The sequence below is a fragment of the Bactrocera dorsalis genome, chromosome 6, assembly GCF_023373825.1.
Source record: "Bactrocera dorsalis isolate Fly_Bdor chromosome 6, ASM2337382v1, whole genome shotgun sequence".
In the NCBI taxonomy this organism is placed as follows: Eukaryota; Metazoa; Arthropoda; class Insecta; order Diptera; family Tephritidae; genus Bactrocera; species Bactrocera dorsalis.
The window spans coordinates 14,975,636-14,992,442 of record NC_064308.1 but is presented as its reverse complement, the minus strand read 5'-3'; the positions used below and the strand labels follow the sequence as shown (position 1 = coordinate 14,992,442).

The 16,807-nt window shown below is 36.1% G+C and overlaps 2 protein-coding genes across 3 annotated transcripts; both read left to right on the top strand.

Annotated features, from left to right (window-relative positions):
- Positions 1 to 2,496: 2,496 nt before the first annotated feature.
- On the top strand, positions 2,497 to 7,138 carry LOC125779166 (uncharacterized). Of its 2 annotated transcripts, XM_049459805.1 has the most exons (4): positions 2,498 to 6,169; positions 6,226 to 6,335; positions 6,394 to 6,571; positions 6,636 to 7,138. In XM_049459805.1, coding segments are annotated over exons 1-4 (792 nt in total). In that variant the 5' UTR covers positions 2,498 to 6,168. The 2 variants fall into 2 exon arrangements, with proteins under 2 accessions (XP_049315763.1, XP_049315762.1); XM_049459806.1 differs by having other exon boundaries at positions 2,497 to 6,335.
- Positions 7,139 to 14,788: 7,650 nt separating this feature from the next.
- On the top strand, positions 14,789 to 16,706 carry LOC125779189 (uncharacterized). Its single transcript, XM_049459833.1, has 2 exons — positions 14,789 to 16,158; positions 16,227 to 16,706. The coding sequence occupies exons 1-2, from the start codon at positions 15,975 to 15,977 to the stop codon at positions 16,544 to 16,546; spliced, it is 504 nt and encodes a 167-aa protein (XP_049315790.1). The 5' UTR covers positions 14,789 to 15,974; the 3' UTR covers positions 16,547 to 16,706.
- The last annotated feature ends 101 nt before the right edge of the window (positions 16,707 to 16,807 follow it).

Sequence of the window (16,807 nt, the reverse complement as noted above, 5' to 3'; positions counted from 1 at the left end):
GGTGCCGCTCAACATCAATTTACACAGCCGTATTAGTTTTGCGGGGATACCAAATTCAGACATCGCGGCATAAAGACAGCTCCTTTTCATGCTGTCGAAAGCAGCTTTGAAATCGACGAATAGGTGGTGTGTGTCGATTCTCCTTTTTCGGGTCTTTTCCAAGATTTGACGCATGGTGAATATCTGGTCGGTTGTTGATTTGCCAGGTCTAAAGCCATACTGATAAGGTCCAATCAGTTCGTTGACGGTGGGCTTTAATCTCTCACACAATACGCAATGTTAAGGAGGCTAATCCTACGGTAGTTGGTGCAGATTGTGGGGTCTCCGTTTTTATGGATTGGGCATAGCATACTTAAATTCCAACCGTTGGGCATGCTTTTGTCCGACCATATTTTACAAAGAAGCTGATGCATGCTCCTTATCAGTTCTTCGCCGCCGTGTTTGAATAACTCGGGCGGCAATCGATCGGCCAACGCCACTTTGTTGTTCTTCAGGCGGGTAATTGCTATTCGAACTTCTTCATGGTCGGGCAATGGAACGTCTGCTCCATCGTCATCGATTGGGAATCGGGTTCGCCTTCTCCTGGTGTTGTACGTTCACTGCCATTCAGCAGGCTGGAGAAGTGTACCTTCCATAATTTTAGTATGCTCTGGGCATCGGTGACTAGATCACCTTTGGGGGTTCTACAGGAGTATGTTCCGGTCTTAAAACCTTCTGAAAGTCGCCGCATCTTTTTGTAGAATTTTCGAGCATTACCCCTGTCGGCCAGCTTATCAAGCTCTTCGTACTCACGCATTTCGGCCTCTTTCTTTTTCTGTCTGCAAATGCGTCTCGCTTCCCTCTTCAACTCTCGGTATCTATCCCATCCCCACGTGTTGTGGTCGATCGTAACGTTGCGAGGTAGGCAGCCTGTTTTCTCTCCGCTGCGACACGGCTCTCCTCGTCGTACCAGCAGTTCTTTTGCACTTTCCGAAAACCAATGGTTTCGGTTGCAGCTGTACGTAAGGAGTTTGAAATGCCGTGCCACAGTTCCCTTATACCGAGTTGTTGACGAGTGCTCTCAGAGAGCAGGAGTGCAAGCCGAGTAGAAAATCGTTCGGCTGTCTATTGTGATTGAAGCTTCTCGACGTCGAACCTTCCATGTGTTTGTTGGCGTGCGTTTTTTGCTGTAGAGAGGCGGGTGCGAATCTTGGCTGCAAAAAAATAGTGGTCCGAGTCGAGGATAGGACACGTGACTTCTGTCTATCAGAACATGGTCGATCTGGTTGATGGTTTTTCGATCCGGAGACAGCCAGGTAGGTTGATGAATCTTTTTATGCTGGAATCTAGTACTACAGATATATCAGGCCCCGACGAAGTCGATCAGCCTCAACCTATTTGGGGATGTTTCCTCGTGGATGTTGAAATTATCGACCGTAGTGCTAAAGATACCTTGTTTGCACTCCCTGGCGTTAAAGTCGCCAAGAACGATTTTGACATTGTGGCGGGGGCAGCTCTCATAAGTGCGCTCCAAGCGCTCATAAAAGGCATTTTTGGTCACATCGTCCTTCTCTTCCGTCGGGGCGTGGGTGCAAATCAGCGATATGTTGAAGAACCTTGTTTTGATGCGGATTGTGGCTAGACGTTCATTCTCCGGAGTGAATGATAGTACTCGGAGACGGAGTCCCTCCCCCACCACGAATCCAACACCAAACTTGCGCTCCTTTATATGGCCACTATAGTAAATGCCACAAGGACCTACTCGTCTCTGTCCTTGTCCCGTCCATCGCATTTCTTGGACGGCGGTGATGTCAGCCTTTATTTTCACGAGGACATCAACCAGCTGGGCAGCGGCATGCCCTCAATTCGTAGTCCTTATTTCGTTTTCCATGGTCGTCATCAAAAGGGGGGTCTCTCATCCGAGGCTGGTTGTTAATTTTCATTGGGGGTGGGTTTTTACGAGGCGAGTCCCAAACCCAGCGCACAACCCTATGTAGGGGATGTTTCGCCTTCTCACTTTAGCTCGCCTTCGAACAGATGTTCTTAGGCTACCCAGAGGATACTTGGTCAAAGACCGGAAGTCGTGAGCTGCTTGAGTCATATAAAAGTATCGTTTCTAGCTACTCCCAAGTGATTGGCGATCAGAGAACTTTCCTCACTTGCGAGAACTTCTACACGTGACTCTATCCTCCAATCTGAACAACTATTTTATTGAAACTCACCATTCAATGGGTTTATTTCATCTCATATTGAAATAAAATCCTTTTTTACCTTGCCGAAATATCAGCGGTGGTGACTCTCTCCTTTTATATACAAAATCAAAGGCAAACTCTGTAATACTGATTTATAATATTTTTAGAATTATACGTAACATATAGCAATAGGCATGTTTTATTTGACCATCATAAGCTAATAGCTAAACCATGGACAAATAAAACGGATTAAGCTTATTTCACATTTTCGCTTAAAAATGCATTATGTTAACGAACTTTTCACAAACTAAATAATTATTTATTTCGTTTATATACAGCAAAAGAAATGTTTGGACGAAGGCCGAGACCCTTCTATTCCTGAAGTGCTACAATGAGAGGAAGGGTGAGTTCCTGCATGCGCGAGTTAAGGAACGTATTCCTTATAATAGTAACAAACAACAAAACAATCTTTCGTTTCAGTAAATAGAATGTATAAAAACAACCTTGAGTTGGAACAACAACGTTATCTTAAAACAAAGCAAATGTATCTAAGCAAACAATATATCGCACTTGTTAAGTTAAAGTGTAACAACTCAAAATTTGAACATTTTCAGTAGAGACGAAAAACTGTTTCCGTAAATATTAATAATAGAATAGATAGAAAAAACAATGTAATTGCACGAAAATATCATTAAAAATAATATAACCGTTGTTTCATTTTTATTTGTTTAGTATTTGCACGAAAATAACGAATTTTTGAGTTGTTACTCTTTTCCTGAAATTTTTTTATATACATAGTGGTATTATTTTGAGTTGTCTCTGTTTAACTGAAAATTCTCACTGGAATTGATAAATATGATTTATAAAATACAGGAATGCCAATTTATTAATGTTAAATAAAAATAATTAATATTTATTCATAGTCAGTAATTCGAAACAAAACTTATTGCTTATTAAAAAAAATTATCAATGAATTAAACTTAAATTAAGTGTCTATTAAGTTTTTATAGTATGTCTCATAAAAACTCTTTGGAATAATGTTTTTTTTGACCAGGTCTCCTATATCTCGTTTTTTAACTTCTGATAAAGGCAAATTTTCCAAATAAATAGAGCGTAGGCTGAAATAATTAAAAATTGACAAAAAATTAGTTATGTATTCAGAACGAAAAAGGGTTAATCATCAAATGAAAAATTATAACAATTACCAGGGTATAAAAGAAAAGACATGCATAAAGCTAAACAATAATATTTGTCTATTATTTGTAATGAAATACAACTTACTTGTAGCTATTCCAATATTCAGTAGACTTTAAGTTGTTTTTTTGTACATTGACTTTTAGAAACTCTGTGTCCTTATACGACGTTTTATATAAAAAAGAGTCAATATTGTCCTTATCCACGCGTAGAACTTTAATGTTATGCCAATTAACTTTGTGGTTGGCCTCATTTCGAAAAAAATTTTGACCCCATTCTTCTTGTAGTAACTTCAAGTCGTAAAATTCATTATGCGATAATTCGTGAACTGTGTATGGTTGACCAGTCTTTTTGGCGGTTGCTATTAACGTAGTATATTGATCTGGTGTATATATCGGTTTGCTACCTAAATGTCTTTTTATTTGTCTTTCTATTACACTATGTACATTATCTCCTTCATTTTGAGAGTGGCCCTGAATTAAATATTTATGTGTAATGCTTCGTAAATTGTATTTCTGAACCGCATAATAATACATTGAAACTATATATTTATTTTTTTGTTGTCCACAGCAGTTGTCAGAGTAGAATATTAAGTCTAAATCTTGAACATTAACTGACTTTTGTACAAGATTTTTAATATATAAAAGTACGCATGTTCCTATTTCATTTGAACCACGCTTTCCTTCGGTTTCGGCCCAAAAAAAGCAATCTACAACTTTCGCTTTAAGGTCACTGATTGTAAAATTGTAGCAATTTATTTTACTTTTATAATAGAAGCTTGAGGAAAATCCTTTTGGTAATGAAAGAACTGCCTGTAGATCGTATACAGCTACATTGCATTTTTGTTTGTCCAGATCTTTTTCTTTTCTGCATAATTCCTTTTCTTCTAGATGTAAAGTGTAAATTTCGTTCAGATCATTTCTTTCATTTTCGTCTGAATTTAAAAACGATTGGCAAAGATCACATTGATCTTTTTTTGGCTTAAAAAATGAAATATTAAAATCTTGTTTGAATATCATGTAAAACATAGTTCTACTTCCAGGAGTTAAATTATCAGATTCTCGCAATTCTTTATAGTCCATGTATAGATCTCCAATACTTTTACCGCTTTCAATGAACTGGCGTGTTGTTTGAGCGCGTAAGTAATGCGATTCGACTTTTGGTATATTATTAATAAATTCCCTTATACTGTTCTTAATTTCAGTGCTTACAGTCGGGTGGTTCTTATGCTTCCCACGAAGGTCAATCTCTACAAATCCTTGTTCGCCTTTTTTTTTTATGACTGTATCTATAACTCTGTTATTAATATCAAGAGTTGCTTTGAAAAAGGTCTTGCATACTCTAATTTGCGTTGAGTCTATTTCCAAGAAAAAGGCGTTATTTAATCTGCGAAGATTTTCAGTGCAGGAGTACCTGTACTTGGGTTTAATTGGTTTTATGTGGCTAGCTATAAACTCCCTTTGCCTCTGTAAGTCACCAGTTGACCAATATTTATTGAAGATTTCAGTACGTGAGGATTCTGATATTTTCTCCTTGCAATGGAAGCGACACTTTTCCTCACACGGCGGTTGTAATTTTCTTTTTTTTATTATTTTTTTGGAAGAAGATTGTGATGTGTACGAGAGTCCAGTGTTTCTTAAACGTTTTTGCAGGTTCTGCTTTTTGTTTTGGGATTTGTATCTAAAACATCTTTTTTTAACAACTGTTTCCTGTGACTCAATTTCGGAAGAACTACTCGCAGTAACTTCAGACGGATAAAAATTGTTCTCTGAACTGCCGCTAAATGGATCTGAAGTACTATCATCGCTTATATTTGTTGTTTCATTTGAAGCCATTAAAGTGGCATAGTGTTCTAAGTTTAGGCACGTCATGTCATTGAAACAGCAACAACAAATATTAAGTATTTCATAAAATAACCTGCGAGGATTAAATTTATATAGTTTTGATTTCATGATAGTAATTTTGTGCAATGAATCAAACAAACAATCATGTTTGTTTTCTAACTCATCTTTTACATTGTGGCATTTATAACTACCCAATGTAAGCACACACTAAGTAAACATTATTTATTTAAACTTTATTTTATCAATATGACCACAGTAACGAATTTATCATCATAATGGAAACAATACGATATAACACAGTAGAATAAACTTACCTAATGAAACTAAACAGTGATAAACCGAAATAACACGTGTTATTAAACAAACCGTTATATATTGTAAATAGGCACAATTCAAAATGTTACACTTTATGTGATACACTAACGAACCAATTTGATAAAACACTTGGAGACAACTAAAAATGTCACTCTCTAGTTGAGTCGAAAGGAGTCATTCTGAAAACAAAGAGAGAGTCATAACGGTTTTTTTAACGAAAAACTAGGCAAATCACTGAACGATTTTTACAGTGGGTAGAGATGACCACTGCACATTATTTTCTTGCAAAAAACTAAAATCTGGAAATTTTGAGTTGTTACACTTTAACTTAACAAGTGCGATATGTAAACAAACCTAAACAAATAATAGGGGTATTCAGACCAGCCTTGTTAATTCGTTAGTCGTTAGTTCGGTAGTTTTTACATGTATTTTGTTTTTGTAAAATTAACAGACTATCGTTTTACCGAGTAACGAACTATCCAGCTGGCAAGCTTGATAATTGTTTCGTTACTCGGTAATATCACATCAGCTGTTTGTTTGTTGTTCGTTACTTTATTCATTTTCAACGGAAAAATAAGTCTGGCGTCCGTTGCTTATTTTTAAAGGGAAAATTAATTTGGTGGTGTTTGAAAAAATTTTGCAAAAGTAAGTATATCTTTAACAAATAGTTGCTTTTTATTTCATTAAATACTTTTTTTCAGTGGAACCTCAAAAGAAGATACGTAAGAGGGCAAAGCCTCAAAAAAAAAAATGGAGTGAGGAGGAAAACGATTTAATTCTAGAATATTTACTAGAAAATATGGAAATTGAGGTAGTTCTTTATATTATACAATTAGCTTTAACTAAACACTTTAATACATTTTTTATAGAAACCAAACGCCCAGTTGTACTATAAAAAATTAGTTGAAATAACAAATATTGATGCGACTACGGACATGTTGCGCTGCAAGGTCCGGTACTGGAAGCAGATGTATAACAAAGCTGAGGAGTGGCGCAAATCGACTGGTGCTGGAATAGACGTTGGCGATGATGTTTCCTCAATAAAAGGTAAATGCGGCTTTAATGTTAAGTGAAACTTTTTTGGGTTTTTAATAATTCTCCGTTCTTTCAGCAAAACTTTCACAAATTTGTCCGAATTATGAACGGTTTTCGGTTCTATTTGGGAGTAAATCCGAAGCCAATTGTGTTGTAGAGACGTACAACCCTGAAGTGTCACAATACTGCAGCGATTTTGCAGACCTTGTAGAGGTAGTGGAAATTCCAGCATCATCACAATCATCTGCGGAACCATCGGGTTCACTTAACGACAATGCAGAACAGACAACAGTAGGAGCAGAGGTAGCAACAGATCTTCCTACCACTCCGTCGTTCCTCGAAAAAGTGAAAAAACGTGCTCCAAAAAATATTCTTAGTGAACTTAAAGATATACAAAAGAAAGGAGAACAGTTTTTTGAGCAACGAATAGAAATTGAAAAAGAAAAGTTAAATTTGGAAAAGTTAAAGCTAGAATTGGACAGAGAAAAGATAAATAAAGATTTTGAAATAAAAAAATTGGAGTTAGAGCAAAAAGAAAGACTGGCGATGATTGAACAAAAGTGTAAATATAATATGTAACGATTTTATATGTATGTTTTGTAAAATAATTCTTAAGAATGTACAAATATATCTAAATGTGATAACTTGAAGTACAACTTTTTATATGCAACAACTTTTTATATGTAAAAATGAAAAATGAATTTTTGATGTGATCATAATTTTTAATTTAATAAAACAGCATTTGGAAACATAAGATGATATAACGATTGTCTTTTTAATTCAAAGCTACTTGAGGTCGTTTCTTCCACTTCTTCTTCATAAATGTCTTCATTTGTACTCTCATTGAAATTCTTATTTTCACTGTTATCAAGTAGTATATTGTGAAGAATGCAGCATACTAGTATCCATTCGTTACAGTATTTTTGACTACTTTTATTTCGAATTCGAATCCTGAGCTCTTTTAAACTGCAAAATCGCTCTTTTAATAAGCCGAAACAGTGTTCAATTCTTACACGGTATTTGCTATGCTGTTTGTTGAATTTTTTTCTTTTAAGTAGTTCAAATTGTTGAGAGTTGCTTCTGTAGGGCGTTATAATAATGTTACTGAGGGGGTAAGCAGAGTCTCCAGCAATCCACTCCTGTCCTGAAAAAAATCTTGGCTGATATTTGTTTAGTGAACAGTTTTTAAATATTTTTGCATCGTGAGTAGAGCCACTGTAGCCAACGACAACATCGCGAATTTTGAGCTTGTAGTCGCAAACCATTTGAGCTTTAATTGCATATATATGATTTCTGGAAAAGAACGCTTCATGATTTTTTATTGGGGATTCGGCGAGTTTTATTTCAGTGCCATCCACGTAACCTACACAAAATGGTAGTTCGTTGAACGTTTCTCGTACTATTAAAGAGCGCTCAGTATTATCTGGCCAATATATATATAAATGGAGTTGTTTTAAAAATGCCTTGAATACTCTGCGAGTAATATTTGTTAACGTTCCTCCGTCACCAATCCCAAAAGTTGACGCAATTTTTCGTATCGATGCACTTTCTCCAGAAGAGCCCAATCTATACAGAACGACAGCTAGCTGTATATCAATCGGGAATTGCTTGCCACTACATTTTTTAAAAACTTCGTCACTTGATATGAGGGTCAATAAGTGAGTAAATTGAGTTCGGTCTACACGCAGCATTTGACGGAACCGATTGTCATCCATTGTGGTTAAAATATCATCGCACCAGTGAATTGACTTTGGAACAATATTTTCTATACCTCTACGACAGTTTAGTGTAATGAGCAAATCCTCATACACCTCGTCAATGGTATCCTCTACCAAATCTTCATCTTCACTAAATATGTCTTGAAATAATTTGAAAGTTAGTTCCATGCTCCTCTGTACATCAATTTAAAGTACTTACCAGTAATAAATTTGATCTGATCCACATAATTTTCAATTAAATTATTGAAAATTTTTGATTTTGCACTTTGTTGAGGCATTTTAACTCTTTAATAAAATTGAATCAGCTGTTTCGCAATAAAATTTACCATACTACCAAGGTAGAGCAAAAAGTATGTTCACAGTTAAGCCTTTTAACGAAGTATCAACTAACGAATTACCAAATTAACAGGCTTCGGTCTGAATACCCCTAATATAATCTGTAAACAAACTTTGAACTAGTAATAAGTAAACATACTAGTTAGAATAAATAGCAGTAAGAACCATGTAATAAGTTAGTCCTAAGAGTATAAATAAAGAGTACACATTTCGGTGCAGCTCAAAATATATTCTTTTGACTCTGTACAAATGAGCATCCTCCCCCGGGCATTCACACACACGCCACACGATCACACCACATCAACTCAACTTCACCACATCATACCCTCGTCACAAACCATCAAAACTTACATTCCACACTACACACCAACCAACCACATCACACCAGCTGATTCCACACACAAACGAAAAGAAAAGGGGACCAAAAGGACAACTGCAACTCACTTCGCTTTCGTTCTCCGCAGCAACAAGTACGCGTGTGCGAACCATTTTGAATAACGTTTTTATCATCTTTCAATTTTTCAACCTTTTTTCATATCAAGTCGAAAGTACGCGTGTGCGATCTATTTTGAACAGCGGTTTTACCATCCTCCAGTTTTTCAACATTTTTCTTATTAAGTCGGAGTTACGCGTGTGCGAGCATCTTTGAACGGCGTGTGTGCCATCCTCCAGTTTCAACATCTTTTCATCCTGAGTCGGAATTCTCAGCCGATACTTATTTTACAAATTACATTTTTGAACGCCGTTTGTGCCATCCTCCAGTTTCAACATTTTTTCATCCTGAGTCAGAGTTACGCGTGTGCGAGCATCTTTGAACGGCGTTTGTGCCATCCTCCAGTTTCAACATTTTTTCATCCTGAGTCAGAGTTACGCGTGTGCGAGCATCTTTGAACGGCGTGTGTGCCATCCTCTAGTTTCAACATCTTTTCATCCTGAGTCGGAATTCTCAACCGATACTCATTTTACAAAGCATTAAAAAAAAGTGAGGTTATGAATATTCTATGGTCCTTCGAGACAAAACGAACGGCACTTTGGTGAAACGGTAAAATATATATATATACATATGTATATATATGCATATATATGTAAAACAACAACAAAAAGTTTTACATACGAAAGTGAAATTTACATGGTGAAACGTTAAAAAACAAAAAAAAAACCGCCACAGGAGAATAGTTCAGTGAAATTGGTGTTAATATACCTGTTATACAACAAAAACAAATTTTTATGTGCACAAATCAACATTAAATAAAAACAGAAAAAAAAAACAAAAAAAAAGAAAAAACCACTAACAATAGGTAAAAGTGCGTGCAAACCAACACTAAATACAATAAATACGGGCGCGAACTCAAAGCTAATAAATAAAAAAAAACACCCTAAATACAAATAAAACAAGAGAAAACGTTAACGTCGGCTGCACCGAAGCAAATCTTCACAGGGTCTCCGACGCTTCCTTCTGGATGTCACAAGCTGCTTGGTAAACTAACATATACAAGAAAGCGGAACACCGGCGTAAGAAGGAAATCCCACCTACACACCACTTTTTCACCAAATTTCTGAACCCAGACTCCTTGAGGAAAATCAGAGTGAGTGCATCAATTCCACTTTTGATTTCATTTATTATATGTATATATGTATGTAGCGTTACACAAACGGTCAATATAAAAGAACCGAAAGAAATTAAACCCGTTTTATAAAAACGGTTTGTAAAAATTCTAAATCGGCGGCAAATTTAAGTACCGGTAGAATCCAATACGGTACATAATATATATGTATCCACAGTATATATATATATATATATATATTTAAAGATATTTCACTAAACAAATAATTATTTCTTGCTTTTAAACTTACCTTCGTGTATACAATACACACAATTCCCACAGAGAAAAAATTCAATACTTTCAATTTATTTTCAAATTGTTCTGGCAATACCGCTCCAGTTCATTAACTGTGAGAGGGACACTTGCCAATTATACGAACAATACCTCTTCAGCTTATTAAGCTGTGAGAGGAATTGCTTCCAAAAAGTAAGCAAAATCGCAAGAAGAATACAGCATAAAAGGGAATAAGTACAAACATACATATATACATATCCTCAAGGGGATTATATACATTATATAACTGAAATTGATACATATACATATATACTATATATACATATGTATACATATATTATACATTAGCGCTTTTGCGCATATTTCTGAACGCGAGTACACAACCGCGAAATATTTCGATATTGCCTTATATTCTCGCATGCGTATACCTATAAAAATAGGATACAATTAATCAAGAGATATTGGGAAAATATATTTTGGTGCGGAAAATCAAAGAGCATTGGTTGAGAAATTAAATATTGCAAACTATTTACTTACCTTTGTACATACATACATACACACATATATTGAAAGTCCAATTTTGGCGATTCCTAGCATTTATCTTGTTCCTTGTCACACAAGAACAAGCATAATTGCACATATTTTATTTAACGCATACTATATGCACATAAAATCCACAAGTATGTACAAAGGATATTGACCCAGTTTCAGTGCGCACTGATACAAGGGCATACGAATAAATCCAAAAATAAAAAAAATTCGACAAACGAGATAAATACAAGCGATAAACGCATTATTATATTTTTTTGCGGAAATAAAAGCTCTTATTTTTAATACGCTTTTATTAGCTTCACTTGTATGTATGTATGTATGTAACTTTTTTAAGTGGTACTGAAACGTAGAATATTTGAGAGACACTGTAGGAAGGCGACAGTAAGTTTAAGCAGCTCACCAAAAATATGCAACATCTATATAAAACTAGTTTTGGCGACATTTGAGTAGCATATGTATATACTGAAATATACATATGTATATCCTTAAAGAAAGTATACTTTAAATAGATACATATACTTACATATGTATGTACATATATAAGTATAACCGCGCACCAGAAGAAATAATATCAAATTAATAATGCAAAACATGTGACTTTTAGGTAATAAAAAAATTAATACTTATAATAAAATTTTTGTAGTAAAAAAAAATTCAGATACTAGTTTTCAAAATGCCTCCGAGAAGCAACTGTAGTAGAAAACTCCTTTTTTTAACTTTGGCTGTCACGTCGATGTGAGCTTTTTAAAAATTGTCACCGAATCTAATGGCGGAGAAAACGATTTAAGTTATATTCGTTTATATTTCACAATATTGGCAAATCTCATAGAAGAAAAACTAAAAAATTAAAAATAAATATTGTTTAAAAAAACTAAAAAACACGCTTTTAAAGCATATCAAACTAAAAAGTGAAAAACAATTCTTTGTATAAACTAACAATAATAATGAAGGAAAAATTCCTGCATTATTGTGAGAAAAGCGTGGGGTGCTTTGTGACTTATTTTTCATATATATATATATTTTATTAATTAAAATTTTCTGAATGAGCACTGACTCAAAAGACTCTAAAGCAGAATTCTTAAGAATTCCGAAAATGACTAATGACGATAAAAGCCCATGTACACCTGCTGAAGCTACACGCTCAAAGCAAGGTGCTACAAAGCAAAAAAGAGGGAAAGACATTTCGTATATTAAATTCATTTCCGAGAGTGACAGCTTAATTAAATACTGCACTCGATTTGCATCTTCACCGATTCAGGACAACTCTGAATCGGTAAAATGAATCTATTGACAATTTTTGGACACGCCTCCAAGCGGCATACGACGCAATAGTAGAAACTGATGATTCAGATCTACCTGAAAATTTCAAATCTTCGGCTTACGCCAAATACGAAAATTGCTTAGACCGCTATGAAGACACAAAAGCAATGATATCAGATCAATTAAAGTTTATGAAGGCAATTGCACCTACTCCCCACAGTAGAGTAGAGTTACCACAATTGCAAATCCAAGAGACAACTTCAGGCATTCATCTCAAAGTGTCAGCGTGTGATACGGAAATATTTCATGGAGGTTATGAACAATGGCTGTCCTTCCGGGACATGTTTACAGCCGTGTACATAAACCATCCAAAATTATCACAAGCGCAAAAATTGTATCATCTCCGATACAAAACTAAAGGTCAAGCAGACGTGTTAGTCAAGCAGTTCGCATTGAATGACGATAATTTCAATTTGGCTTGGGAAGCTTTAAGACAAAGATACGAAAATGAGAGAATATTAGTTGACAAGCAAGTAACGATACTTATGAACTTGCCTAAAATTGAAAGAGAAACCAGTGAAGAATTCATGAAACTAGAATCCACTGTTTCAAATTGTTTGTCGGTTCTATCGACACAAAATACTCCCACTCACAATTGGGATTACCAGAAAAATCATTACTTTTGTGGGAGCAATCGCTCTCATCAAGAAGAAAATGCCCAACGTGGCAGCAGATGAAAGATTTCTTAACTACCCAATACGAAATTGCGGAAAGCGCAGACAAAAAAGAAGTCAGAACTAAAAACGTTCAACAAGACTTAAATCGAAGCTTCAATAGACCCCAAGCCGGAAGCAACAATAATTTAAACAGAAGGTTTTTCAATTGTTCACATCTGAACAAAATAAATTCACGTCATGCGAACTATGTTCTGGAGGGCATAAGTTAAAAGCTTGCAAGAAATTTAAAAAAATGAATGTCACTGAAAGGAACAACTTTGTCAGGTCAAAAAAACTCTGTACAAACTGCTTGTCCCACTCACACAATCTTAATACTTGCGAAAGCAAATTTAATTGCGTATATTGCCACAAAAGGCATCACTCTATGTTACATCTCAATAACTTTCCCAACATATCTCATAGCAGCGCTTTTTCAAAAAAAGCCACGGGTTTAGTTGCAAAAGCAGCTCCCGAAACAAAACCTCAAGAAAATTGCCAAGAGACACCATGTTGTTCAAAGGCACTAAAAACTCAAACGCTACACAGCGAAAATCATAGTAGAGTACTACTACCCACAGCAGTTGTCTCCATCGAACATCGAGGAGAACTGTTCAAACTAAGAGCCCTAATAGACCAAGGATCGCAACGATCGTTCATAGCGTCTAGGGCACAAAATAGGCTAAAACTGCCAACAAAACATGCCAACTATGAAATTACGGGAATTGGCGGACGAGTAGTACAAAACTCAAGTAAAATCTGCCCCATTACTAATTTCCCCCAAAGCGGATAAGCGCATTGAAGCAAATGCTATTGTCTTACCGCAACTAACTAACATGCTACCAAGCTATCAAATAAATAGCAAGCATTGGGATAAAATTTCACACCTGACTCTGGCAGATCCCAATTGCAACACGCCAGCTCAGATAGACATCATGATAGGCAGCGACCTTATACCGCAAATCATATTAGAAGGTGTTGAAAAAATTTCGAAAACACTACTGGCGCAAAATACCATTTTCGGATGGGTCCTATGTGGACTAGTTGCGGAACCAGTCACAGCCATGACAACTCAAGTTGAGGAAATCTCAAACGACTACCTCAATTCACAATTGAGAAGATTTTGGGAGGTAGAAGAACTCCCCCCCATTCCAATTACAACACCTGAAGATCAGTATTGTGAAGACTTTTACAAAGCCACAACTACTCGATCAGATAATGGTCGGTATGTCGTACGACTACCAATAAAACAACAATTTCCAGACACACTCGCCTTAGGTCACTCTCGCACCTTTGCAATACAGCAGTTTCTAAGTATGGAAAAAAATCTACTTAGAAAAGGTGAGCTTAAACAAGTTTATGATGGTGTCGTGGAAGAATACCTTCATTTAGATCACATGGAGGAAATAAGCCCATGTGAAAAAATCATAAGAGGCAAATGTTACTCTTTCTACTTGCCACATCACGCAGAAGTAAAGCCTGAGAAGAAAAAAACAAAAGTTCGAGTGGTCTTCAATGCATCACGATCCACGAGCTCAGGTAATTCCCTAAATGATATTCTATTTACGGGACCCACACTCCAACCAGATTTAATGCTCCTCATATTGAACTGGCGTATATACAAATACGTATTCAATGGGGATGTCGAAAATATGTATTGACAAATACTGGTTCATAAAGATGATCAAGATTTTCAGCGGATTATTTTCCGAAACTCTGCCAATAGTCCACTACGCGATTTTAAATTGAAAACAGTTACTTTTGGCATAAACTGTGCCCCATATCTAGCCATTCGTACACTACACGAACTGGCAGAAGACACAAAGCCAGAATTTCCACTGGCAATACAAGTCTTAAAAACGCAAACGTATGTAGACGATATCCTGTCTGGAAGCCACAGTCTTCCACAAGCATACGAGACCTTATCACAGGTAATAAATGCCCTCAATACCGCAGGGTTTCCTTTAAAAAAGATTACTGCCAATCACCCAAATATTTTAAAAAATATTCCTAAAGACCATTTGTTGGATACTAATTTCCTTATATTTGAAAAGGAAAGTGCAACAAAAACACTAGGCATCCGATGGAATGCGATAACGGACCAGTTTTCATACACGACTGAGTCCATATCCGCATTATCCGCCATTACAAAACGCCAAATTCTCTCCTCGGTGGCAAAACTTTTTGACCCCGCAGGATGGCTTTCGCCAATTATGATACAAGCGAAAATCTTGATCCAAGAATTATGACTAGACGGAGCCGACTGGGACGAACAAGTGAAACCTATTCGGTTAGAAAAATGGTCCCAGTTCGCTAATAACTTGAACGACATCTCAAAGATACAAATTCCACGGTGGGTAAACTATTTCCCCGAATACAACGTGGAACTACACGGCTTCTGCGACGCCTCTGAAAAGGCATATTGTGCCGCTATATATATGCGTACACAAACCGATGTCGCAACTACAAGCCACTTATTAGCAGCAAAAGCAAAAGTTGCGCCTCTAAAAACGCTAAGTCTTCCACGACTTGAACTCTGTGGCGCTCTGCTACTAGCAAAGCTAGCTTCAATGGTGCAGACCCACTTAAAAATGGCGAAATACAGATTATATTTATGGTCCGATTCCGAGATAGTTCTAGCCTGGTTAGAAAAAACACCACATGCGTGGAAAACTTATATTTCTAACCGAGCATCTCCAAACCCCAACCCAAACCCCAAAAACCCAAACCAAAAGGGAAATGTCGATCCGTACGACGACTCACTCCTGCCACATTACGTGCCACCACCGGCCAATCCAGTCAACTGTCAAAATTTAGGTGGTTTTGACGTTTAGCAATTGTTGTCTCACTTCCAGTGAGAGAGGAGTTGTAGATCTCATTATCTCTGCATGATATATCACGGCTTTACAGTAAGAATATTTTAAAGTTATTTTGTAAAAATGTATTACATTTGTTTCCACAGAATACAACAATTAATGCGGCTGCCCTTGTTTCAAAAATGCGAACGCTTTTGAATGCCTACAAAGCAGCGAAAGACAACGAGAAACAGACCGGCACTTCTCCGTGCACAGTACCATATATGCGCGAGATGGACGAAATTTTTGGCGAAAGTTGCTTGGTGTCCAACAACCACACCTTAAACATTGGGACAGATCCTCAAGAGGCATTGGTTGAGTCTAGTGGTTAGTTAAAATTTAATGTTCATTATGTATTGCTTATATTGCATTCGCTTTTTTATATTTTTAAACAGGTAAGGAGTTGTTAAAGGATTCAACTGATTTTCAAACAATGCTCGACGATATGCCTAGTACTTCGAGGCAGAGCCGGTCTGCACTAAGCCGTAGCATATGCAGACCAAATGCTGTGAATTCACAGGAGCCGAACGCAGCAAATCCTGTTCCAAATCGGCGTTATCGGAAAAGCGCTAAAGACCGATATTTTGATCAAAAAATCGAACAAAAAAGGAAAAGTTCTGAAGTGCAGGCGAAGTTTTACGCGAATATAGAAAAACGAATCCAGGATTTGGCCGAAAAACAAAATATTCTAATGGAAATTGAACAAAAAAAATGAAAATAGAAGAAGAAAAATTAAAAATTTTAAAGCATTATTTTATGAATAAAAGTTAGAAAAGCTACTTGATTTCATAACGAATATATATTGTTTTATTTAACGGAAATATATAATCAAGCTTATCATAAAATGAACATTTTTTACATTCAAATCTTGATCAAATGCATACGTATATGTACGTGATTATATAAAACAAATATGTCGTAAAATTATAAATAATTTTATTATTTGAGGTTGAAAATGGAAAATGTTGCTCTAAAA